General features: G+C 37.8%; 2 protein-coding genes across 3 annotated transcripts in view; both read right to left on the bottom strand.

The window, feature by feature from the left end:
- The window catches only part of AQR (aquarius intron-binding spliceosomal factor), a 101,957-nt gene extending 76,908 nt beyond the window's left edge, over positions 1 to 25,049 (bottom strand). The window contains exons 1-5 of the mRNA XM_082734290.1: positions 24,963 to 25,049; positions 13,054 to 13,535; positions 8,001 to 8,057; positions 7,439 to 7,479; positions 2,202 to 2,237 (exon numbers count right to left, since the gene is read on the bottom strand). Coding sequence (XP_082590416.1) covers positions 2,202 to 2,237; positions 7,439 to 7,479; positions 8,001 to 8,057; positions 13,054 to 13,128 — 209 coding nt within the window. The 5' untranslated portion in view covers positions 13,129 to 13,535; positions 24,963 to 25,049. The remainder of the gene's footprint in view (positions 1 to 2,201; positions 2,238 to 7,438; positions 7,480 to 8,000; positions 8,058 to 13,053; positions 13,536 to 24,962) is intronic.
- On the bottom strand, positions 15,344 to 25,082 carry ZNF770 (zinc finger protein 770). Of its 2 annotated transcripts, XM_082734291.1 has the most exons (3): positions 24,963 to 25,048; positions 22,628 to 22,701; positions 15,344 to 19,931 (listed from the first exon to the last, which is right to left on the bottom strand). In XM_082734291.1, exon 3 carries the CDS (start codon positions 19,876 to 19,878, stop codon positions 17,806 to 17,808), a length of 2,073 nt encoding a protein of 690 aa, XP_082590417.1. In that variant the 5' UTR covers positions 19,879 to 19,931; positions 22,628 to 22,701; positions 24,963 to 25,048; the 3' UTR covers positions 15,344 to 17,805. The 2 variants fall into 2 exon arrangements, with proteins under 2 accessions (XP_082590417.1, XP_082590418.1); XM_082734292.1 differs by lacking the exon at positions 22,628 to 22,701 and having other exon boundaries at positions 24,963 to 25,082.
- Between the last annotated feature and the right edge of the window lie 963 nt (positions 25,083 to 26,045).

The following is a 26,045-nucleotide window of genomic DNA, read 5'->3' as shown; positions in this document are numbered from 1 at the left end:
ACAATTATTATATATAAATTTTAGTATTTCTGATTTCTACAAGAGAACTTAGCTACCATTCAGGGTACTTATAAACATCATTTACCACACTGGGGTTAAAATACTCTTGAGCGTCAATTTTAAAAAAGCAAGGTGTTTTGTTCCCACTTTTAAATCACGCCACATGCATGTTGCATTCACACACATGTGTGCAGGCCTATGAACAAACCCACACAGTTAGGTGCTTCAGATTCTGCTGTAACACTGTGATTTTTCTACTTCCTCTTATGCTCACATCAGTACTTCAATCTTTAGCAATACTTACTTTATTTATAAGAACCCAAGAAACCGGACAAGTGGAATTTTACTTAAAATGATGGCCAAAAGGCTCCAAGTAAAGCACTTGAATGCTCTTTAATAAATAAAATGAACAAAGCTTTTTTCATTCCTTTCTTAAAAGTTTAAATTCCTTTTTCCCAAATTATATCCTTTAGAACTTCTCTCAGCAAATCTGTTAGTATTAATCTATTTGAAATTTATTTCATGACAATTTAGCTGGTTATATAATTCTTTCTGGGTTGTAATTTTTTTCTTGTATTGGTCCTATTCTATTACATTCTCTATTACTACAGCAGAGAAATCTACAATTAACCTCTGCATCCTTGTTTGAGTAATGTCTTTTTTTCCTCTAGCAGATGAGGTCTTCATTCCGTCTTTGTCAGTCTTCAGTTGTTCTATTGAGTATTACTGTACTTCCTGAATCTAAAACTCATGTTTCAACTGTAGAAAATTCTTAACCACCATCTCTTCTAAATGGCTACTTCTCCATTCTCCCTAAATTTCTTCTGAAATTCTTATTGGACTTTCGGATTTTCACCTCTGTATCTCTGAATTTCCTTTTATATTATTCATCTCTATTTCTCTTTGCTATTATTAATTAATTTTCTATATTCCAATCCTCTAATCCCCTCTTTGGCTGTGTCTAATCCACCACAGGCCTATGCTCTTTTATTGTGCTTTGCTTTATTCAGTTTTGCAGACGTTGCATTTTTCACAAATTGAAGGGCTTGTGGCAATGTTGCATTGACCAAGTCTAACAGCACCATTTTTTCCTAACAGTATTTGCTAACTGTGTGTCTGTTACATTTTGATAGTAAGAATTATCAAAGAATTTGGCAATAAGAATATTTCAAACTTTCTGATTATTATATTTGTTATGGTAATCCATGATTTGTGATTATGCTTATTGAAAGCTCAAATGACGGTTAGCACTTTTTAGCAAGTAGGTATTTTTAAATTAAGGTATATAGAATTTTTTTTAGACATAATTCTGTTGCACACTTAATAGACTATAATATAGTATAAACATAACACTTTTATATGATGCACTAGGAAACCAGAAAATACGTTTGACTTGCTTTATTGCGGTGGTCTCAAACTGAACTTGCAATATCTCCAATGTGCCTGTATCTAATTTGTCCACTGAGTTTTAAAATTTCAATAGTTTTTATTTCTGTTTTCCCCAAATCTATCCATTTTTAGTATCCTATTGCATGTATGCACAATTTCTTCTTTTATATTCAGTTTTAAACATAATGATTTGACAGTGTATATCAATTATTATCTAAGGTCCTGCGTGGGTAGGATGAGGATATAATTCTCCTGTTATTTCAACTGACCAGCTTACAGTTGATTATTATCCTAACATGCTTTATAATCAGGGACTAAGAACTCAATTTTACTAGGGTTCTATAGGAATTTTTCTGCAATGCAATTGGGATACATATCCTTCCAGAGTACCCTTACATTTGTTTCTGCTGGATGCCTCAGAGGTTTATCACTGGCTTGTGTCTGTCACATTTTGATAGTAATACTAATACTAATGTTTTATCTTGGGGGTTATCTGACTACACAGTAAACTCCAAATCCATTCTTAACATTTTCAGATAAGGAACTGAGGCTATGAAAGTAGATGATCTGCTCAAGATGATATGGGTAGATGGGTGAAATAGGTGGCAGGGATTTAGAAGTGCCCTTGTCAAGATGAGCACCTACTGATGTATGGAATTGTTAAATCACTATATTGCATCTGAACCTAACATAATGCTGTATGTTAACTACACTAGAATTAAAAAAACATGATACAGGTATCCCTATGGTATACAGACAATATAGATCTGACACCATCTTTAACTTCATCAAAGTAAAGTCTTTTAACTCACCTAAATTCCAAGAGCATTATCTTTCTGATGGCAAACCTAAAGTATAAAAATAAATAATAAAAATGTTTAAACAGAAAATATAAATATTTCAGTCATTAATACAGATGCATTTCAGAATCTTGTTTTAATACTGACCCACATATCAGAATCATATTTTAATATGCAATGAAGAAAGTTAATTTTGCTTTTATACTTTTTCTTTGTATTTTGTCAGGGTAGTTTATTTTTTAAAAACTAAGAAAAGTTACTTAATAGGAGAGATGAAACCTTACCTTACCTGTATTAACAAACATAATTAGAACCATGACATACTGAGATATAACACATAGGTTAATAAGGCAAATAATTTTAATGAAAACACAAATGTTCATCACTATCCATATTATTGGATCACAATTGCCAATAGGTAGCCTATATTAACTTCTTAAGCAATGACAAACATCCTTTTATCAATATTCAAAAGGAAACATTCTGAAGTCATGCCCTCCTGAAAGTACATGGGACACATGTATCTCCATCACAGGAATCAGACTTTTCACAGCTTTTATAAGTCTTGACCTTAAGTCTACAATATGACAAAATTGTGAAAAAAGTATTAGATATCTTTATTTACTGGACTGTCTTTTTAAAATAAAAATACTTTGTTTCATAAGAATAAATAATGCTGTAGTTACCAGGTATCTCTCCAAAGGCAGGTTCAAATGTCCACTAATTCGGTTTTACCATTTTGCATATTGGAAATACAGTAGTCAGAGTAGAACACTGCCACTAGATAACAGCCTCCAGCTTTGAAAATTAAATGTGTAGACATTATGAATCTATAATACCCCAAGAGACGATTATCCTGTTAAAATACTACTCCCCTGATTTCCAATCTCTTACATAGTTTCACTAAGCAAACAATGTCACAGAACTTTACTGAGAATAAAATGAAAGTTTTTACTGTGCAAAAGCACAAAGATAGAACACTGAGAAAGTACTGGCTTCTACAGCCAGCCAGACCATGGAGTGGATATAACATCTTGTGTGTCACACACACGGTCTCCAGCTGCAGACATGACGGTTAACAGAATTCACTCAGTGTCCACTATGCACAACTGCATGCTTAATTTCTTCAGTCACAGAAAGGACCTCTTGGTGAAAGAAAGAAAAAATACCAGCTCATAATATAGAAGACCATATTCTAAGGGTGCCTTGGGTTGTTAGTTGGTTGAGCCTCTGACTCTTGGTTTAGGCTCAGGTCATGATCTTGGGGTCGTGGGATCAAGCCTCTGCACTTTATGTGTGGAGCCTGCTTAAGATCTTTCTCCATCTCCCTCTGCCCTACCCCTGCCCCCTTGCCTTCTCTCTCCCTAAAAAAAAAAAAAAAGTATTATTATTATTAATTAATTAATTTTTAAAAAAGAAGAGAAGATCATCATATTTTGGTCATGACTCAAAACTACCTTCACAACATCTTTTAAACATTCTGGGACCCAGTTTCCTCATATTCAAAAGTGGCAAAGTAGACAATTTACTTCCGAATGACTGGACAAGAGAAAAACAAGTCATGATAGGTCAAAATAAAGCAAAAACACTCAATTTTAATTTTAACTCTAGCATTCTTGGTGGTATTCATTAAATTTGGAGTTTTATTCTGCCAATAAGCCTTGCTGCTCTAATTGCCACTGCTGGTTCTCTTGGGAAATAACTGTGTGAACACGTGAGGTCTGGAGCTGTGGCAGCGCTATTGCAACCACATACGGAAAGCACCTCCCCCCCAAATTGTGAAAAGGTTGACAAAGGCTCTCACATTAACTTCTGAACTACCCATATCCAGATTTGTTGTAAAGTAGATGATTAAAAAAACAAATAAGAATAGTGAACAAAAGAAGCCAGCCACAAAAGAGTATATCACATGATTCTATTTAAAGTTTAAAAACAAGCAAAACTATAGTGTTCATGTTTCCATACTTACAACTCAAAATTAGTTAAAGCAAAAGGCCATGCAAGGGCTTCTGGGATGCTAACAAATACCGGCTTTTATTATCTTGGTGGTGGTTATGAATGGTAATAATCTAGAAGGCTAAACATTTCTGTTTTATGCCCTTTTCTGTATTATGTTTCATAGCAAAGGGGTTCAAACACTTTTTAAGTTTTTAAAATTTATTTAAGTAACTTCTACATGCCATGTGGGTCTCAAACTTATGACCATGAGGTCAAGAGTTACATGCTCTTCTGGGTAAGCTGGCCAGGCACCCTGGGGTTTAAACATTTTAAATCAAAACAAATATGAACATTTGCAAAAGTAAACTATAGTACAACTCACTTTTTTTTCTGCATAAAAGCCACTTAGATGGATTCATAACAGAATTAATTTTCATACCAAAGTGTGCTGTTTAAGGGATTCTAAAAGGCAATGTTCCCTGCACTACTTAAGAAAGGAGTATTGGAGGGTGTGCCTGGGTGGCCCAGTGGGTTAAAGCCTCTGCCTTCGGCTCGGGTCATGATCCCAGGGTCCTGAGATCGAGCCCCACATCAGGCTCCCTGCTCGGTGGGAGGCCTGCTTCTCTTTCTCTCACTACCCCAGGCTTGTTTTCTCTCTCTCTCTGTCTCTGTCAAATGGATAAATAAAATCCTTAAAAAAAAAAAAAAAGAATGGAGTATTGGATAAGAGTCAAAGAATGAGGATTTAATACCTAGCTCTTCCTCTAACTACTGGGAAACATTTTGGGTTAACTACTATTTAACCCCTCTGTACTGCAGTTTCCTCATCAATAAAACAAGAATAATTCTGTGACTATCACATGTTGTTGTGAGGAAAAATGAGCTACTATATATGCAAGGTGCTTAGAACAGAATCTGGTACACAGTAAGCACTTAACAAATAACAATTATGATTATTTTTAATACATTAAAATTAAACAGAAAAAATATTAAGATATGTTTGCCAAATCTGGAAATGTAAGGATACGAAATATCCTTTTCGTATTTCATATTTCGTATTTCAAATCAATTGTGTAATAGACCACACATTCATGGGTGACTGAGCGAGATGGTATTTCACCACTTTTGAGATCCTAGAAGTTATTCTTACCATAAGAATATTAAGAACTGATTGATTTATTTCCCAGATTCCTCCTACAGAAATAGGGTTGATATGCAAAAAATGCATATTATAAGAACATTAATGTGTAATATGAAGAGTACCTTACAGCTTTAAACTGTCTATTTTGATAGCCTACAAACAAGTTAATAAATCTTATATTGTCATTCTCCAATAATGAAGATATTACCAGCACATAACTCAGCAAAACAGCTTCCTCAGACACTAGGCTAAAACACGGTCATTTAAAAATGTAAATATATATTATTTACCTCAGGGAATGGGAATTCAAGAGTACACTTATGATGAAAACATATATACACATGACAGTTTATGTATTATAGAAGTACACTTCACTTTCTGAACTTTGAGATCGAGGGCAAAATGTAATGTTTACTTTAAGTATTCAAATGTATACAAGGTGAGAAAATGACTGGTAAGAGGGCCATGATAAATCTTCGTGAGCCTGGCCAACAACAGTTACTTCTTTTACAACTAAAAATAATGTAGCCAAGTATATAATTTAAAAACACTGGCAGCTTTTGATTATTAGTCACATAAAAATTATCTTTAAGAAGAAATATTAATCACTAAGGTTTTGAATGAAACAAACAAGCAAACAAAATCACAAGCAATTACTTTCCACTGAAGTAAAGCCACTCTGAAGAGACAGAAAACTAATTGAGAAGGTTCAAGATGATTTTCAGATTGGTATATCCTTAATATGTAAGAAAAAAGAATCCTAGAATTTATCTACCCATTTATTTAAGTTTTATTAGGTAATCTCATCCATACCCATTCCCAGACCAAGTCATAAGTTATGTATCTGCTCAAATGTTGTATCTTTAGAGGATTTCCCTGATCATTCAATCTAAAATGGTCCTTGTAACTACCCTAAACACACTGAAATTTATAATACTACCTGAAACACTATATACCTGTATATTTCCTGTCTGGACTAGAACTAGAACACAAGCTCAGTGAGTAGAGACTTTATCTGCCATGTTCACTGTTGTTCCTTTAGCACTGACATAGTGGTTGATACAAAGCGGCTCAACTCTGTCATCTTTTGTGAGCTCTGTACTGAGATACCCAACTGTTTACTCTACATCTCCATCTGCATGGCTCTTTACTACTTAGAATTCAACCTTTCTAAAAGTGGACTAATGATCTATGTCCAACTCCATCTCTAACAACAACGGAGAAATCAGTAATGGAATCCACTAATTAACCTAAGCCAAAAACTTAGAGAAGTCACCTTTGATTCTCCCCTTTCCCTCATCTACTACATCCAACCACCAACCATCTTGCCACTTCTATCTCAAATTGGCACACCTCTGTATCTCAATCTTCCAAGCTAATTCAAGCCACCATTATCTGGAATGTAATTACTACAATACTCACCTAATTTCTTGCTTCTTATACCCTCAAATTATTTTTTTTAAATATCACCATCTTAACCAAGTTAAGCTTACATGCTTAACTTCTCATTATTCTTCAGATAAGAAACAAAATCCTTAACATGACCTTTGGTCCTGCTTCCTTTTATATGCTCACAAATCAATCATTAAAGCAAAAACAACTAGCTTCTCATTTTGATGCTACCATGGATTTGCCTTCATAATATTTAGTAAAATTAACCTTCTAGGGCTCAAACACATGAAAAATAACAAATCTGAGATTTTTAAGTTTTTTTAGTCATAACCTAAATGTTTCCATTTTATATGAAAACACTTAATCAATTATTCTTCTAAAGCACTCACATGTAGGCATGTATGTCTACAGCTGCAGATACAGAAACATACCCAAAATACATTAAAAAAAAAAAAAAAGATGAGATGGAATGATGTGTACAGTATAAGCTTTCTGTATTAAAAAAAAATATGTAGATAAATAAATCAAGGGTTAAGGGACACCGAAGATTTCTCGAAACTTACCCCCTTCTTTTCTATTATTTATTTTTATTATTTTACATATATTCTATACATTGAAGCAGCTAGATATAAGTTTTTCTGGTCACCATCTCCCCAATGACCAAATCAAAAAGAAAGAAAAAAGTTCCTAGTTACGATCACATTTAGTTTAGAATTGCAAAAGAGATCCAACTTGGTCCCACCTAACCTCTATATATGAAAATTAAACTCATTCTTACCTCGATTTGACAATCTCTTTTTCATATATATCTTCAATGACCTGTTATCAAAAATATAAAAATATTTAATATCTCAAACAGCATATTTTTAGATCCCAAGTTGGTAGTTTCCAGTTACTCAGTTTATATAAAATAAGCTGGCTTAGGATACTTATAAAATATTACTGAAATAATTACTTAAAAGATTTTTTTATAACCTCATCATAGTCCTCAAAATGTAAAATAATAGAAAGCAAAGTAGTAGAAGATAAATAATAAAATATATATATATATATATATATATATATATATATATATGAAAAGAGTCCTAGAAACAACCACTAAAATCATGTATTCAAGGTGGCTCTGTCATGTAGCGGATAGAGCACTGGACTTTTTTTTTTTTTTTTAAGATTTTATTTATTTATTTGACAGAGATCATAAGCAGGCAGAGAGGCAGGCAGAGAGAAGGGGAAGCAGGCTCCCCTCAGAGCAGGGAATGCTTTTGTTGAATTAGTCCTTAAAAATGAGATAAAAAGAACATACCTATACAAAAAGAATGTTGTAACCCCAAAATACTTACCTTTATATCAAAAGGTGATTTTTTCTTGATATGAGGAGCCCAGTATTTACATGCTAACTGCAAAAATAAATAGTATAAATAATAAGTCACAGGTTCATACCATTGTTGAGCTAGAAGATTGGATTCATACAGTAACAAGCTATTTCTTAATAGGGCACTACAGGCATTGGGAGGACAGAGTAATCCCACCTCCTAGGAGGACTATACAGGCATGCAGGCCAGTCAGCATCCTTGGCCCCAATCCACTAAATGCCAGTAATGCCCTGCACTGCACCCTGCTCTTGTGATTTATAAAAACAAAACAAACTTTTCTAACCACACCAAGAGGAACAGTAGGAACAGAGGAACTTAATAACCACAGTCAAACATCTTCAACATAGAGACAATGAAACCCAGAAACTGCCTAGAAAGAACACCCTAGAACCTAGAGTTAAGTGAGCTCTCCAAAAATTACAATTAGTTAAGAATTGAGCAAGTATTGAAAATCAGATTCAAAATCTTCAGGAATGTTTACTTGTAAAACAATAACTTTAAGTGATTAGTGGACACCCAGACACACATAACGAAATCTAAAAAGTTTCTAATCTATAAGCAGGTTATTACAGAGAACAAAAGAACTGATATACTTCAGCAGAATACACACACACACACACACACACACACACACACAATATTTCCAGATCTTTAGATGGGTTGTATATTATTATATAATATCAAGAAAAAACTTGTCTTATTAATATGCATTTTTTAAAAAAGAAACTAAACTGCAATCTCTTGAAAAACAGAAAACTCTGGTAAGCACAAAGATTCAACACATTTATAAGAAAGTGTTATCTGCACAGTGTCTGGTATACTGGAGGAACTCAAATAATAGCCAATGGATTGACGTATGTAGGTATATACACACAGGTGCAAGGCTGAATGAACAAATAAAGTAAAATCTGAAATGTTACCTCTTCTATGAGGTTTTCCTCAACCCTACCTGAGGGTGATAATTGTTTCTTCCTTCTCTTCATTTCATAAAGAACTCTACTATAGTTTTATCTTTCTGTATTATCAATCATTTGATTGCTTGTCTATCTTCCTGTCTGCCTAAGTGGAACACTAAAGAGATGGGACTCATATCTTCTTTGCTTCTATAGCTAAGTACCTATCCCAGTAAGCACACCCAAAGGGCCTCACGAGCAGTGAGGACACTGACCCTGAGGAAGTCTCTCCAACCCATATATCAACGGCCCATCGTATGGCATTCTGATTCCTCATTCCACTGTCTATGGGCATCACACAAACTACTTTTACTCACCTCATACCATTAAGAGAACTGAATCCGATCAGTTTTCATGGATTTAGGGTCTTCCAAACACATATGTAAATCCTATCTTCTGATCAAAACTGCTTACTGTAAATATCTGATCCAGCTTTTCCTTGGGGTCGAACCTGTGACCTCTCAGACACTACTGCCTTCCCCCATACTCTCCAGTCTCATGCAAAACAGAAACTCTTTCCATTTCCCACTTAACATAGCTATGACAGCATAGATTGTTCAAAATAAATTTTAGTGTAAGACAAAAAGGACATAAAATACAGTAGCATAAAAAACTAAATTCACAAAGTTCAGATTTCTGATCTCTTTAAAACTAAATTTTAAGCTCTGCAACTTACTCATTTAATAATAATTTAAAAATACCTTCTCTGGTCAGGTACTCAGAAATGAAGAAGGAGGAAGGAGAAATGGGAGGAGAAAGAGAAGAAGAAAAAGAATAAACCACCACCTAAATCCAAGATACCCCCTCCAGCTAGAAAACCCATTTCCTCATGTCACTATTTATGTTTTAAAGTCCATCTAAAATGGCACTTTCTCAATGGGGAGAAGATTCTTTCTTGACAGTCTTTTCTTAGACAAAACTTTCAATTTAAAACTGTGTTCTCAAAGCATTTCCCTCACATCTCTATTCTGGCATTTATTGACTGAACTATGATGAGTCTCTTAAAGTCTCCCAGAAACTGAACTCCCTAAATACAAGGATCACATTTTATTTATCTTTGCAGCCTATAAGAGCCCAAAACGGTATCTAGCAGAAATTAGGCATTCATGTTTGCTCTCCATGGCCCAATACTGCTGAGAATGTTCATCCCTACTTCTATATTTTTAATGCTCTGTTATGTTTACCCATTAATTCACTCACTCTTTTAACAAATACTCATCACACAATGTGCACCTAGTACAACGCTAGGCACTGGGGGTACATGGGGAATAAATCAGACACGGTTCCTAGCTTCAGCTCTCTCAATCTAATGTAGGATACAGTAAAAGTTACATGTTCACAAATAACATTCCCTGGGACATATCAGTCAATCCTACAGTTTTAAATACCATCTTGGGTGAAAAAATACAAAATTTATATTCAAGCCCACAGCTTGCTCGGGTACTCTCAACACACATATTCAACTGCCTTCTCAGTATTTTCAACTGAATGTTTACTAGGCATCTCACATTTAACAAGTCCCAAAGAGAGCTCTTGATATTCCCCCACTAAACCCTCTCCTTTCCTATCTCAGTAAATGTCCATACCATTCACCTAGTTGTTCAAGCTATGACCAATTCGTCTTTTCCTCCATCCTTCCACAATCATCATCAGGTCCTGCTGCCTCTAGCCTCAGTATGTATCAGTTACCCTAATCTTTATTTTTTTATTATTTTTTAATATATGTTTAAGTCTTTATTTATTTCAGAGAGAGAGAGAGAGAACATGAGAAGGGGAAGGGTGGGAGAGAGAAGCAGACTCCCTGCCGAGCAGGGAGCCCAATGTGGGACTCGATCCCAGGACTCCAGGGTCACGACCTGAGCTGAAGGCAGTTGTTTAACCAACTGAGCCACCGAGGCGCCCTATCCTAATCTTTAATAGTAGAGACCACCATCATCTCTTACCTGGAGTCACTGGTGACCCTACTGCTACTTTTGCTCTTTCACTCCCACCCAGTTTCCACCCATTAGCCAGAAGATCCTTTCTAAAATATTCCCTGGATTGCAATTAAAATCTACTGTACTGAGAATGAAATCCAAACTTCTTATCTCACCCTCCAAAACTATATACGATATGATGTCTACATACTATCTCTCCTCTTATGTTTCTATCCCGGCGTTTTTTATATTCATACCATAAAGCATTTGCACTTGCTATTCCCTGCACTGTTTCCCTGCTCTCCCCCAAACTGGCATTTCTTCGCATTCAGGTCTTAGTTCAAATGTCACCTCAGAGAGAACTTTCCTGACTGCCTTTCATACACCCCACCCTAGTCAGTGTCATAACACCCTGATTCATTTTTCTGATACCACTTATCCCTATTTGAAACTGTACTGTTAATTTGTCTGACTCATCTCTAAAATCTAAGCTCCTTGAGCGAAGGAAATTAATAAATGGCTTTAACCATAAAAATACAGGTACAGGAGCACCTGGGTGGCTCAGTGGGTTAAGCCTCTGCCTTTGGCTCAGGTCATGATCTCAGGGTCCTGGGATCAAGTCCTGCATCGGGCTCTCTGCTCAGCAGGGAGCCTGCTTCCTCCTCTCTCTCTCTGCCTACTTGTGATCTCTGTCTGTCAAATAAATAAATAAAATATTAAAAAAAAAAAGGTACATGGGAAAAGGGAGATCTAATATAGTTTAAGTTGTAAAGAAAGCTTCTCCCACGTAATGTAGATGGATGACAATGAATTAACCGCATAAAATGGGAGAAAATAAGGATTCTGAGCAGAAGGAACAATGTTGAAAGAACAGGAGATTAAAGAAAGCATGTCGAATTTAAGAAAATGCGGGTCAGTATGGCTAAAGCAGAGTTAGAAAGAGAGAGGAAAGTGGATATAAGCACAAGCCAGATTACATAGTATTTTGAAAGATCCTGGTCATTACCCTAAGAGAAATTAGAACTCTACAGATCTTAAGAAGGTAAGTGATATGACTGGATTTGCATTTGTATAAAATCACTGGCAGCAATATGAAGAATGGGCTGGGGGAAAGCCACGAACCACAGGTTAGGGTGCGTAGGCCCACAGAATAAACAAGGGTACAGAGACGCAGACAAACTTGAAAGCTATTTAGAATGTAAACACATGGTGGTTAAGGGAAAGGGCGGTTCAAAATGACCCTGAGGCTTCTGCGTTGGCACATCTGAGACAGACCAGAGAAGAAAGACGAAGATGGGATAACTTGGGCAGGGAACTACTTGCACTCTTTTTTTTTTTTTTAAAGATTTTTATTTATTTGATAGACAAAGATCACAAGTAGGCAGAGAGGCAGGCAGAGAGAGAGGGGGAAGCAGGCTCCCCGCTGAGCAGAGAGCCCGATGTGGGGCTCGATCCCAGGACCCTGAGATCACGACCCGAGCCGAAGGCAGAGGCTTAACCCACTGAGCCACCCAGGCGCCCCACTACTTGCACTCTTAACCAACACCCAAAGCAGCGAAATAAGGATTAGGAATGTTGTTGAGGGCCAGGACTGTTTCCTTTTTCACAGCCCACCGCGGTTCGCAATGCAGCACAGTAAACGGGTTCTACATGAATGCTTTCGGATGACGCCACTGCCCTCTTCACAGATGCATCCGCTTGGAGCAGGTGTCTTGGAAGACTCTCGTCGCTCCACTCAGAAGCCTAGTTACTCTAAGGCTAAGGAAAACTCTACTCCTTCCTCTCTGTTAGGCATCATCTCGGCTACGAAGCCCTGCCAGTGTCAGATAGACTGGGGTGCTTTCTACCATGAATCCACCGCTTCTGCGACAGACTCCGGGACAGAAAAGCTCGCTCAGTATGTTTCTCTTTATTTCTCTATCTTCCCTGGAACCTGTTCTCCGCAGGGCAAGGCGGCTCTTCCCCTGTGCTATCCCCAGCGCCCAACACAGTGGCCGACTCAGAGCAGATACTCAGTTCGAACACTTGAGTGAATGAATTGACGAACGAATGCTTCCTGGGTGCTCCCAGTCCCACGGAAAATCCCAGACCCAGGCCTCGGGAGCCTTGACATCTCCCCCTCTCACACCCACCAGACTCGGCCAAGCGCACCTGGGTTACGAACTCCGCGTTGATCTGGGACACCGTAGGAGCCACGATTTTCTTGGGCTGAGCAGGGGCCGCCATGGCAGCACTCTCCGCTCCAGTGGAAAGGAAAGGTCCGCTCGGAGCAGTGGGGAACCCGATGCACTTCCCCTAACAGGTAGCTGTGGCGGCCCAACTCCGCGAACCAGGAGCCCGCGGGCCAAAATATCCTCACTGTTCACAGTCTCAGAGGAGCGCGTACCGCAGCCCCTACACTTCCCCGGAAGCGGAACGGAATAGGGCCGGAAGTTCGTGCAGGTGTTGGGTCTGAGCTAGAGAATGCAAGGGCTTCGGCCTCCTCCTCGTGCGCCCCCTAGCGGGAAGATGGGAGAACGCACCCGGTAGTGCGGATAGAGTCTCAATGTCTGGGCAGGTAGGTAGGCGGTGTTGGGCGAGGGTTCTCCTGGTAGAGTTGCCGGCGTCGGGGAGACTTGGCAGTTCTCTCAAACCTAAAAAAAGCGGTAGTGAAAAAAATATAGGCTGGGTATGAAGGGCTTGGTTTTAAATGTTTTTAAAAGATTCATGAAGGTATAGGTTGACATACAATGAACTGCATGCACATATTTGGAGTGTAAAATTTGATCTGTTTTCAGTCCTACATCGGTGAAACCATCACCCAAATCAGGATGTTAAGCATATTCAACACCCCGAAAAGTTTCCTCATGCTTTTTGCAATCCATCCCTATTGCCAAACTAGGGGAAAAGGTCACTAGGTTAAAAGGGGCTGACAGATTAGTGAGTGAAGAGGCAATGGAGAAAGTAGGTGTAAAATGGATTTTCAATATAAAAAACAGAAAGATACAACAGTAACCAGAATGACAGGTAAAACTCAAGTTTTTTGTCCCAACTGTTATCTGTTTTTACGCAAGGTGCAGTGGATTTTTTTTATTTTTTTATTTTTTGGCCTATCCTCCCTTCTTTCCAAACACAACTTCAAATTTGACCTAATAAATGCAAATAAATGCAAATTATTGGGCCCAACACGTGACATGAGAGAAACTCTGAAGATGTGGCTTAGCTATCCATGCTTTTAACAAACTCTCTATATGATTCCAATGCACACTAAAGTTTGAAAAACACTGATCAACAGTTGCAATTAATGGAGTTATGAACAAAAAGCAGGGGAGCACAGGGGATGGATTGTTTGGGTAAGTCAGAAAGGCTTCCAGAGGAAGTAGTATTTAAGGTCAAACTCAAAGAATGAATAGAAATTTGCCAGTGTAGATGTAAAATATTACAAGTTCCATATCCCTTTAATAATACCATTGTGTCACTTTTCGTTTTTTTTCTTTTTTTTTTTTTTTTCCCCTCTTGGTGCTAACTGAACCCCAGCAGTTAGCCCTGAAATTTAAGTCCTTCTAATCAGCAATAGAAAGTTCAAGATAGGAATTAAATGTTCTTTCCTGCTTCTAAAAAGCAGATAGTCTGTTTCATCAAAAAGTCCTTGAGTCATCTGGCTGGCTCAGTAGGTGGCCTGGACTCTTGATCCCAGAGCCATGAGTTCAAGCCCCCCACGTATAGTGTAGAGATTACTAAAAAACAACAGAAAACCCAAATAAGGGTTATTTAACATAATATGTAAATTGAAATGTTTTGGGGGCTCCTGGCTGGCTCAGTCAATAGAATATGCGACTCTTAAAAAAAAAAAAAAAGAAAAAAAGAATATGCGACCTTGATCCCAGGGTTGTGAGTTGAAGCCCCATGTTGGGATAGAGATTATGTTAAAAAATAAGTAGAAGTCAATTCATCATTTAAAAAATGTTTTCTGCAAGCCAGTTTTAAACACTTTAGTTTTTTTCCCATAATCATGTAAAGTCAAATAAAATCTGGCTGAACTGAATTTCTTCTTTGAACAGTGTGAAGTCTGTATCTAATTTAAAATAATAGTGGGTAGACAAAATGGAGACAAGAATAGCAAGAATATGCATGGGAGGAACTAATTCTGTATTTCTTTAGCACAAATCTGGAGCAAGCCAAAGAGGAAGATAAATGGGTAAACGGGTAGATCATGTCACATGTAATGCAGTTAACATCCTTTTGTAGGTGGTAATAAAATATCAAAGAAATGTACTAAGAAGGAAACGTAAAAAAAAAATAAATAAATAAGTAAAAGGGAGATGATTAAATATCCATGTTAGGAAATTCAGTGTAGAAGGTGGATTGGAGTGGGCCCAGGAAAAGTGTTTGGCCATCAGTACCTTATTCTAGTATTATGAGCTTTTGCCTTCTATTAAAAAAAAAAAAAGTCCAAACTCTGTAATTTGAAAGTTTATTTTTAAAATACTCTGAAATTTAAATTCTTCGGGACTCTTAACCACCACCCACTTTCTTTCAACACACACGTATTTTGTCTTAAAATTGTTGGCCCTACTGCTGTACAAAACAAGAAACAATAATTCCACTAACTCAGCCAATGGAACTACTTCAGTAAGTAATCATGCTACAACCTGGAATCAACCAAACAAAAATTTTTAATAAATCTCTTTAAAGGTATTTATAAAGTTTATTTTTTCAGAAAACCAAAGTAATTGATTCAACAATACTAACAGTTCTAGCATGCAGCAAATCATCATTTAACATCAAATGTTTAATTTTTGTATCATGGAGGTATACAGTTTATTTTCATTCCTATAAAGTTTCCACAAGAAGCTTGCAGTGATAAAGGTAAATAAGGATTGTTACAGGTACTTCCAATAGCACTACAGTACATCTTTGACAAAATTTTTTACAATATTCCAACTTTCAACTTTCAATATGAAACAGCTTAAAAAGTCATGGGCCAAAAAAAAAAAAAAAAAAAAAGTATAGTAGTATCACTTAAGCAAATAAAGTCTAATAATCATACAAGCACAACACTGTTAGGACTCTCCCTGTTTGAGCTGGGAAATGGCTAAATGAGACATTTGCTTCTAATAAAATTAAATAAATAGCTTTGGAAAATCCCCCAATACATAATTACAAACAAAAAATCCTTGAACCTACATATATTCTTGGAAAATATGAACTAATTTTTCCTTGTTTTTATGTAATAGGTATGTTCTTGAAAAGTTTTGTGTAAAGCAAATTCTGTAAACAATCATCTTGCTTGCATTGGAGGAACATATCTGGAGGAAACCTAAGAGAAATTCTTCTTTAAAACATGATTCTCCTGCATATTAATACACATTGGGCATTTTATCGGTTACTGTTACTGTTATCTGTTACTATACTGTTACATTTTATCTCTGTATATTAAACCCAAGTTTCTCAAAATGCACTGGAAAAAGAAGATACCAACCTCTCTTCCCCCTTCCTCCTATACAAAGACAATTCTTAGAGTATGACAAAGAGCTTACAATGCAAAGAATGTTTATTATCCATTCTTAACAGAGGGCTTGTCACTATATTTAAGTATACCAGGAAAAACACCCACCAGTTCTTCTCTTCAAAGATAATGGTTACTTTATTACTAAGAAATGTCATTCTTAAAGATTTTATTAAAAAATGGCAAATACAAAGGACAATTTGTGATTATGTCTTTTATAGCTTAAGATTCAGTATTTCCCAATCATGACAGTGCTGTTTCGAAGAATGATACCCTCAATTCCATAAGCACTTTATTACTATTGGGAATAATTACCTTACTAATCAAAACAATTTGCTAAGGATCAAAATAACATTCTTTAGCATTAGCGTCTTGTGAGAAACAACAGAATTAAAAACTAGAATTAGACCTACTCTTTGCCATTTGATCAAACTTAACAGATTTAGTTAAGTACAGGACCACTCAATTCAAGAGGCATTAAAACAAAGTTTTACTGAAGTAAAACAGAAATCATGTGGAGATGGAGATGTAGATCTATGGGTGAGTCTTAAGTCTATACAACTACTGTTATTTAGTAAATAGATGAATTTCATTTATTCCTCTGAAAAGATAATACTGCATACATATCCTCAAAAAGATTATGGCACTTGGAAAATATTCCCGATTAGTAAACATGATAAATGTATACAGGTGCATTCTAGTCTCTCTCCGACTTTCAGATCTTTTGGGAAAGACAACAAGCTGCGCAAAAGGCCAACTTCGAATCCCCTCTGGAAAAGGAGGTGAAGCTACCAGGGGTCCTAAGAATAAATGGTTTGCAAAAGACCAATGAAAATAATGCCATGATTTTTTCATCCATCTTCACTTTTACTGTCTTCAGTTTTTAAATTTACAAGAAAAAAAATCTGCAATGGAATTTGAGCCATAGGTGGACAAAATTATGCTTTCATATGAAACAAAATAAATAAAATGTAGTGGGGCTATTTGCTGCAGCCAAAACCCAACTTTTACCTCTGTCTTTTGAGTATATCTAAAAGGAGATGGCATACAGTAAGAAATAATTCCTTTAAAAAATGATGAACTGAGTTATTGTACCGCATCATGGATTTACATTTTCAATACAAAGTATATATTAAAATAAATAAATGTCTTCTATATGGCATCAAACCATGCTCTTCCCCCTAAAAATTAAGTTGGCTGTTCCTAAAACATCGTATTAATTTTCTGTGTATCTTGGCTCTTACTTTCAGGACAAGCAACTGCCTATGACATCACTCAACCTAACAAAGGTCTTTTAATGAAAACACATTTTAAATGATATAGGCTTTAAGAATGAGATCACCAGAGAGACCACAGATGTGTTCCTGGTGCTGTCAGTTACATAACTGAATCTGAGAACTTTATCTTGTGGTTGGTCATTCCTTAAAGTGAGTAAGTTGATGTCTTTTCCAGTGAGGAGCCTGTCTGAATGTTTTGCCACAAACCGAGCATTCAAATGGCTTCTGCCCTGCATGAATTAGATAGTGTCTTTCCAGTTTAGATGGAGATCTAAAACTTTTGGAACAAACGCTGCATTGGTAAAGAAGGCCATCATTCCTCTCTGCACGCCCTGAATAACTACAACAATGACCGTGTTGGCTCTGCTCTGATTGCAGTAGTGCACTAGAGAGATAAGGCTGCCTGTTCCTATAGGGGGTACTAAGAATGAAATCCTCTGATTCAGCCTTAACTTTTATTTCTGGTATCTGATCTGACTCTGAGACCTCGTATTTTTGGAAACCAAGAGTCTGACATTGTTGGGAAGCATTATAGTTAACATTATCGCCTGGATGAATAAGAAGTTGGTTCAAATTTTCAAATTCTTGGCAAAGAGATCTTCTATAAGGAATCTTATCAATATGAGTTAATTTGTGTCTTTTTAAGTGAGCTGACTGCCTAAAAGATTTCCCACAAACATTACAGCCAAAAGGTCTCTGTCCAGTATGAATTAAATAGTGTCTTTGTAGTTTGGATATAGAAGGAAACACTTTCTCACATTTGTCACAAGGACACATCTTATGTCCAGTATGGATGTTTTCACTAGGAACTGAAAAACCACACTGAAGCACTTCACAGTTATCAAAGAATTCCTCTCCTGATGAACCATAGATAGATACATCTTTATTATTCACGGAGTTATCTAACATGTTTTCTGTTGTAAGGATACCTTTCAAGTTTTTACCCATATTTTGGCTCTGAAAGTGCTTTTGCCAAGAAAATGGCAAAGTCAATGTTTTCTTCTTTTTATTGCCAACTGGCTTATATGTTCCATGTTTGCCAAGAGAACCCATAAATGTTTTCGGGGTTTGTTCAGGGCTCTGCTCACCAGAAATAAGATCGTAATTTTTCAAGAAACTGTTTTTGTATACTTTTTTCTCAGATCGAAAATTATCTAATTTCTTACCCCCAACACGTTTAAGTTTAGCCAAGATTTTTTTCACAATGGTTTTATAGTTGTAGTTTCTTTTGAGCCGGCTTGGAATTTTGCCACCTCTGGCAGGAAAACACTTATGTCCATTGAGAATCTGCTCTGATTCAAAACACTCTTCACACTCTGGACACTGAAAAGGGACGATATAAATAGAGTGGACGTCAAGTTGATTATTCTCCTCAGATTCACCTATATCACCATTTTCAAAACCATCCTGCTTTGCATTTAATTTATTAGGCAGGGGGCAGGATTCTGGACTCTTTACCTTTAGTGAAAGTGTCTGAAAAGTCTTATTCCTGGTATGGATTTGTTTATGCTTCATAAGTTTGCTCTGAATCTTAAATCCTTTTTGACAAAAACAACATTGAAAAGGTCTTTCTTCTGAATGTGTGAGTTGATGAATTTTTAAATGAGTTGACTGTCGGAAAGATTTACTGCACAAGACACACTTAAAAGGCCTCTGGCCAGTATGAATAAGTGCATGCCTATCAAGTTTTGACTGTGATGGAAACATCTTGCCACAGATTGTACACGCGTGAATATTCTTTCTTTTCTTTGTAGGGCTGTATGTAGGATCGGACTTAGAGCGTGAGTGTAATGCCCATCTTTCCTCTGTGGTAAAAGTATGATACATCCCATATACTGGCTTTTCTTGCTTGGCCTCCAACAGTCTTCTGACCTGTTTAACATCATTCTGGTACGTTTCATTGTGAAGTTGTTGGTGCTTCACAAATGTCTTCAGATTTTTAAAGTGGCGTTGACAAATGCTACATTTAAAAGGCAGATTATGAGTTAGTTGATGTCTCTCCAGATGAACCAGTTGCCTAAAGGTTTTATGACACACATCACATTCAAATGGCTTTTGACCAGTATGAATGAGATAATGCCTAGCTAATTTTGATGGTGTTTCAAAGTGCTTGAAGCAAATATTGCAAATATATGGCCTGTTTCTAGGTAGTTTGTTGGCTACTACACACTGTTGAATCTTTAGCATTTTTAAATTGTTTTCAGCCATCATATTCTTCAGTGATATACTCTGATGAACTCCATGTTCTTAAACTCCACAGATGTCTAAAAATCAAAAATAAAAATGTATTAATTTAAAAATTATTTATTCAAATAAAAAAATAATTTAAGTTGTCCTTTGGTTAAAGATATTAAGGGTACAGGAGAACCTGGCCTTTTTCTTTGTTTAAAAAGTAAGTTAATAACCATTTTAGATGAATAGTTTAGATTTATAGAACTAAATTCACATACAGAAATGATTGGTCTTGGGATGCCTAGGTGGCTCAGTTCGGTAAGCATCTGCTTTCAGGGGTGCCTGGGTGGCTCAGTGGGTTAAAGCCTCTGCCATCAGCTCAGGTCATGATCCCAGGGTCCTGGGATCGAGTCCCACATTGGGCTCTCTGCTCCTCAGGGAGCCTGCTTTCCCTTCTCTCTCTGCCTCCTCTCTGCCTACTTGTGATCTCTGTCAAATAAATAAATAAAATCTTAAAAAAAAAAAAAAGCATCTGCTTTCAGCTCAGGTCATGATCCCAGTGTCCTGGGATCGAGTCCCACATCAGGCTCCTTGCTTGGCAGGGAGCCTGCTTCTCTCTCTGCCCCTGCCTGCCACTCTGCCTGCCTGTTCACTCTCTCTGACAAATAAATAAAATCTTAAAAAAAAAAAAAAAACAGAAAAGAAATGATGAGTCTTTAAAATAAATTTCTAGGAGTACCTGGCTGGCTCAGTCAGTACAGTATAGGACTCTTGATCTCAGGATCATGAGTTCAAGCCCCTGGGTGTAGAACATACTTAAAAATAAATAAATAAATTGGGGCACCTGGGTGACTCAGTGGGTTAAAGCCTCTGCCTTCAGCTCAGGTCATGATCCCAGGGTTCTGGAATCGAGCCCTGAAATGGGTTCTCTGCTCAGCAGGGGGCCTGCTTCCCCCTTTCTCTCTGCTTGCCTCTCTGCCTGCCTGTGATCTTTCTGTCAAATAAATAAATAAAATCTTAAAAAATAAATCAATAAATAAGTAAATAAAATTGTAAAAAACTTTAAATAAACATAATTTTAAGCTATATTTCTAACTAATTGAGACAATACATTAAAAAGGGGAGGAGTCAAATTTCTTAACATTATAAATAGACTCTTTAATTCCAAGTTTCCTAGTTCTCTATTAAGTAGCATCATCATTATTTAGTTGCTTTGTCATTATTTATTATTTATTCATTTTTAAGAGAAAGAGAGAGAGAACCTGTGTGTGAATCAGGGTGAGGAGGGGCAGTGAGAGAAAAGAATCTTAGCAGGCTCCACCCTCAGCACAGAGCCCAATGTGGGGCTCCACCTCACGACCATGAAATCATGACCTGAGCCCAAATCAAGTTGGATGCTCAAATGACTAAGCCACCCAGGTGTCCCGTTTTGTCATTTTTTAAAAATTAAGCTAGAAGGTAAAGAATTAAAATATAAAATAAAATTAAAGTAAGAATTAAATATATAAAGAATTAAAATATAAGAGAATTAAAATATATTTAAGAATTAAAATATGGAAGAATTAAAATGTAAAACTAAAAATAAGATTATTTGCATATAATTATAGCATACCATGGGTAAGATCTGAGAGTATGTTTCAGTTACCAAGGTTGGATTACTTAGCCACATCACTAACAGTATTTACTTTTAATTACCTCTTTGGACCAACAAAGACAACATGGACAACTGGGAGAAAATGCCCCAGATAACTTGGGTTCTAGTCTTGATTTGTTACTGTATAATCTCAGTAGCAAAAAAAGGAAATAAATTCATCACTAAAACAGGGAAAATGTCTCCTGGCTGCATACCACATCAAGTTGTGAGAATCAATGGAAATAATCCATCTAAATGTATTGGAAAACTATGAAGTGATATACAAAAGGGAGGTATTACTTAGCTCAACACTAATCAAATTTTAAAACTTTATCCTTGTCTACATATTATGTATTTTTAGGGTTTCTAAGAAATAAACATACCAAAAGAAAAAAGAAATAAACAAACTAAATTTATAGTTCTTTGTATTTCTTCTTTGCATTTGTTGTGGAATTCCTAAAAGAGTCGATGAGGCAAACTGGCTACTTATATTCTTATCAATGACTAAGTAACTGAAAGTTAAGTGTGGTTCACTTTTCAGACAATATAATAAAAGGATCATTTTGGTTTTGGAGTTAGTATAAGGACAAATATGCTTTCATTAATATAACTCTGTAGGATACATGCAAAAGATTACTAGGTATTTTCACAAAAACTGTATACCCTATTTTCTTTTATCAGAGAAAACAATCTTCTCATTCTTCTACTATTGCATTTACTTTAAATAAAGGAGTCAGAGATTTAAAAAAAAAAAAAAGCTGCTCTACCTCTCTAATGTTGTATCTTCTAGTTGAAATCACAAAGTTATTAAATCAAGAAACACAGTGTTCTTTTGTCAGTTAACTTAGCAAACATCCAACATATATGCTATTTGTATATATGTGTACTGTTTTCTCCTACAAGATACCCTAAACACAAAATCACAAACATATCCACTGTGGTTCTTTTCAGCAATGTGAATTAGAAACAAAAACATTCGTTTATTGAGCAAGTTTCTTCTACTAGGGGCTTTATTATAGTGTTTTCGTGTTTGAAAAACACAACTGCATGTTGCTACCATTAATGCACCGTGAAATCAATTCAGTGGGTCACGATCGGAAGTCTTGTTTAATAAAGAGTAGATAATATGAGACTGCATAACATAAAGATGAATACCGTTTTGTGAAACTTCTGTTGAAAGAGGTAAGAATGTTGTGAAAGCTGTTCCTCCTATATCTCTTCACACAACCCTAGTCAGACGAAACCACAACAAATCAGTCACTTTGTTCAAAGTAACCAAGTAATCCATTAGGTAAGACTGGGGCCCACAGGATGAGGCAGGATTACTAAGGAAAGCAGCAGTATCTAATTTTTTTCACTTGGGCCATATAAACCTGAAATATTTACCAAAAAAATGTAATTAGAGGCCTAATGGATATGCCATACAAGTCTATGCAAATAAAAGACTCTGACTGCAAGCCACTATATTAATTCACAAATATACCATATGACCCAGATATCCATGTTAGCAACAATCAACTGTTGGTGCTATTCATATTCATTTTCACTACACTGGGTTAGAGAAAATACTTGTGAACACTCTCTAAATCCCTAAACATGCTAACACACCAACAGTTACGAGAATTAAGTTATGAATTCCTGTCAAGCTATCAGGTGTCAGGTTGGTCAATCAGGACAAAGAGCCAAGATGAAAATAATAATCAAGCCTTTATTCACTTACTGCCACAGTGCAAGGATGAGGCAAAACAAGTACTGGTTCCCAGGGTCCAGTAGACAGAACTACACTAGGTGAGGATCAGATGGATGCAGCAGACACCGCATCTCCCTGCAGAGGGGGCCAGAACAAAAGGCTCAACCTCATCATGGGCCTGTGGGCCAGAGGAAGAGGAAGGAAGGGCTAGGAGTAGAAAAGTCCTGAGTTAAAACAGAGCAAAGTACCTCAAGCAAGCCCCTCCCCCCACCCATCCAAGGGGTCTTGGCAGAGATGGAGGGGCCTGGGAAGCACCCGCCAAGACCTTCTGAATGCAGGTAACTGAGCCAACAACCCAAGCTAGAATAAACACGGAGTGAGTCCTTGATTGCAACTCTCTCCAGAAAACTGCAATGCACTGGCCATGCACAAGTCTGGTGTAGAGAGGGCAGTTTTCCCCCCTACTAAGACTGGCCAGCCAAAGACATGCAATTGTCTACCTTCGGGCCTGAAAGATCACACAAAGGATTTTGTCCAGGATGAGCCAATCTCCTCTATTCCTACAGTATAACTTTTTTTCTTTAATAGTGTCTATGGAATACTCTTGAAAGAAGTCCCAGACTAGAACCACACCACACAACCATCTCTGATTATAACAGGAACTGACTACCTACAGTTCCTGTGCCAAGGTGTCTATGGCTGATCAACTACCACTAACAGTTAAGACTGGATACTATTGTCATTTGCCTTTATACCACGTGGGAAAGCACTTTACTTTGCTTGAACCATGGGTGGCAACAAGTGATCTCATCTGCTATTTATAAGTGATAGCTCAGGGATCTCCAGGGCTCCCAGGGCAGTCCCATAAGTACTTCTACAGGGTGCACATTAATCTGATAGAGCTGCAAATCCCACTTCAACTGATTCTCTGTGCTCTCAATTGATTTTATCGTTGGTGGTAATTATTAAAACCAAACCAAACCAAACCAAAGCCAACTCTGTGTACTTTTTCCTGTTAAACTGAAAATAAAAAGTAAAATAGTAAATCTCAGTGGTTCAACCTGAAGACTATTCGACAACGGCACGACAGGCTCTGTTGGATGACTGTAAATACCGATTTAAAAGAATTTCAATGACGCTTCAAGGCTGAAAGCTTTTTGGTGTTTTTTTTTTGTTTGTTGTGTTTTCTTTCTTTCTTTTAAACTAACATAATAAAGCACAGTGGGGACATCACAAAAGCCAATGAACAAGAGACGAAAGCCCTGAGAGAAACGTGGGCCACTTCCAGCTGGGGAATCATCTCTGGCGACATTTATCACAGCCTTTCCTTCGTGGTGGCTGCTTCTGCCCCACTTCCCCTGGCCCACGCTCTTAAACCCTCACCTCTCGTCCCAGACGGGCTGCAAAGGACAGAGGACCCTGACGTCCGGCCGTCGCCCTAATCACCCACAACCCAGAAGCATCTAAGGAGTCGAGTCGAGCCCAGAGACTGCAAAATCCCACACCAGGAAAGGAAGGGCAAGCGTGAAAACGGCTTTGGCCGCAGTCCGGGGGAAATGCCTCCTGCGACTCGACCCCCAGCAGGGGGGGGAGAAGCATCCTTTCTGCGCCTTCCTCTAAAGGACTGCGGCTCCCCAAGAGACGCAGTCGGGAGGCGGGGGACTGGAAAAGGAATGGGAGCGGAGGTCGTGGCGTCCCCGCGACGGGTCCCCGGGCACCTTGGAGGGGTCGAGGCAGGGCCGACCCTTCCCGGGGATCGCTCCACCTCACACACGGACTCCTCGAGTCCTCCTCACGCACCTGGAGCTGGCACGGACCGGGCAGGCGCGCATCCCAGGGCCCAGGCGCCGCGAAGGCAGCGAGCGCACGTCCGTAGGGCTGGCGCGGCGACGGGCTGAGCGCGCAGGCGCAGCGCTCCGGAGCGCCCAGGGACGCGGTCCGGCTGGAAACAGGCTCCCCCCCACCCCAGGGCCGCCGTCGCTTCGGCGCCGTCTGCGAGTCGGGCGTGAAACGGGGTTCCAGAGGTTGATCCCCGCCCCTGCGGCCGCTCGCCCCGCGCTGCAGTTTCGCGGGAAAGAGAATAGCGGCGTGAAGAAGGCGGGCTCGTCTGATTGGCGACGATGAGATGAGATGGGCGTAAAGTGCTCAACATAGTGCCTAGAGCATAGTAAGCCCCCAAATAGCTTTATCACTTATTACTCTTTTTATATTACATACAACTTTATGAAGGGGTGGGATCTCATTTAAAATGAGGGAAATGAGATCGAGGCGTTAAGAAACTTATTCAGGGTTGCGTGGCTGGTAGACGATGGAGAATGGGATTCGAACACCGCTGTTTAGCCCAAACCTGCACTTTTAATTCACTTCTTCCCAAATTAACCTCAGTATTTGATGTGGACACAATGAAGGGTTCAACGTTGCAGTCCTTTTACAGACTTGGAAGGCACATTAGTAGGGATAGGATGTTTCGATATCTACCGAAGATTTTAAGTACAAAAGACAGTGGGAAATTCCTGCGAATTTTTGCAGGTTCCGACTTTAAGTGTCTCAGCTTGAGCGCTGAGGACATGAGGGCAGGAAACAAGCACATTTTCTTTCGACTGTAAGTAACTTTTTGCATTACTTGTTAAGGACCACTGACAACAACAATTGTTATTTCTAATGTTGGTATACATTCCTCTATTTAAAAAGGAAAAAGTTGGGCCAATGAAAAGTCAGTCTCTACTTCCCATATGGCAGCATGAGGAAATGGCTAATAGGACGTAAGCTTTGGCTTTTTATGTAGGAAGCTTGGAGGAGTCACATCTGGGGAAGGTTGAAGCCCTTACTTCCAAGAGAAGCAGAGACAGAGAAAGGAGGGGAAAATTTTTGGTGTCCTAAACG

The sequence above is a fragment of the Mustela nivalis genome (genome assembly GCF_964662115.1).
Source record: "Mustela nivalis genome assembly, chromosome: 6".
Taxonomy (NCBI): domain Eukaryota; kingdom Metazoa; phylum Chordata; class Mammalia; order Carnivora; family Mustelidae; genus Mustela; species Mustela nivalis.
This window is presented reverse-complemented; position numbering and strand designations above follow the sequence as displayed.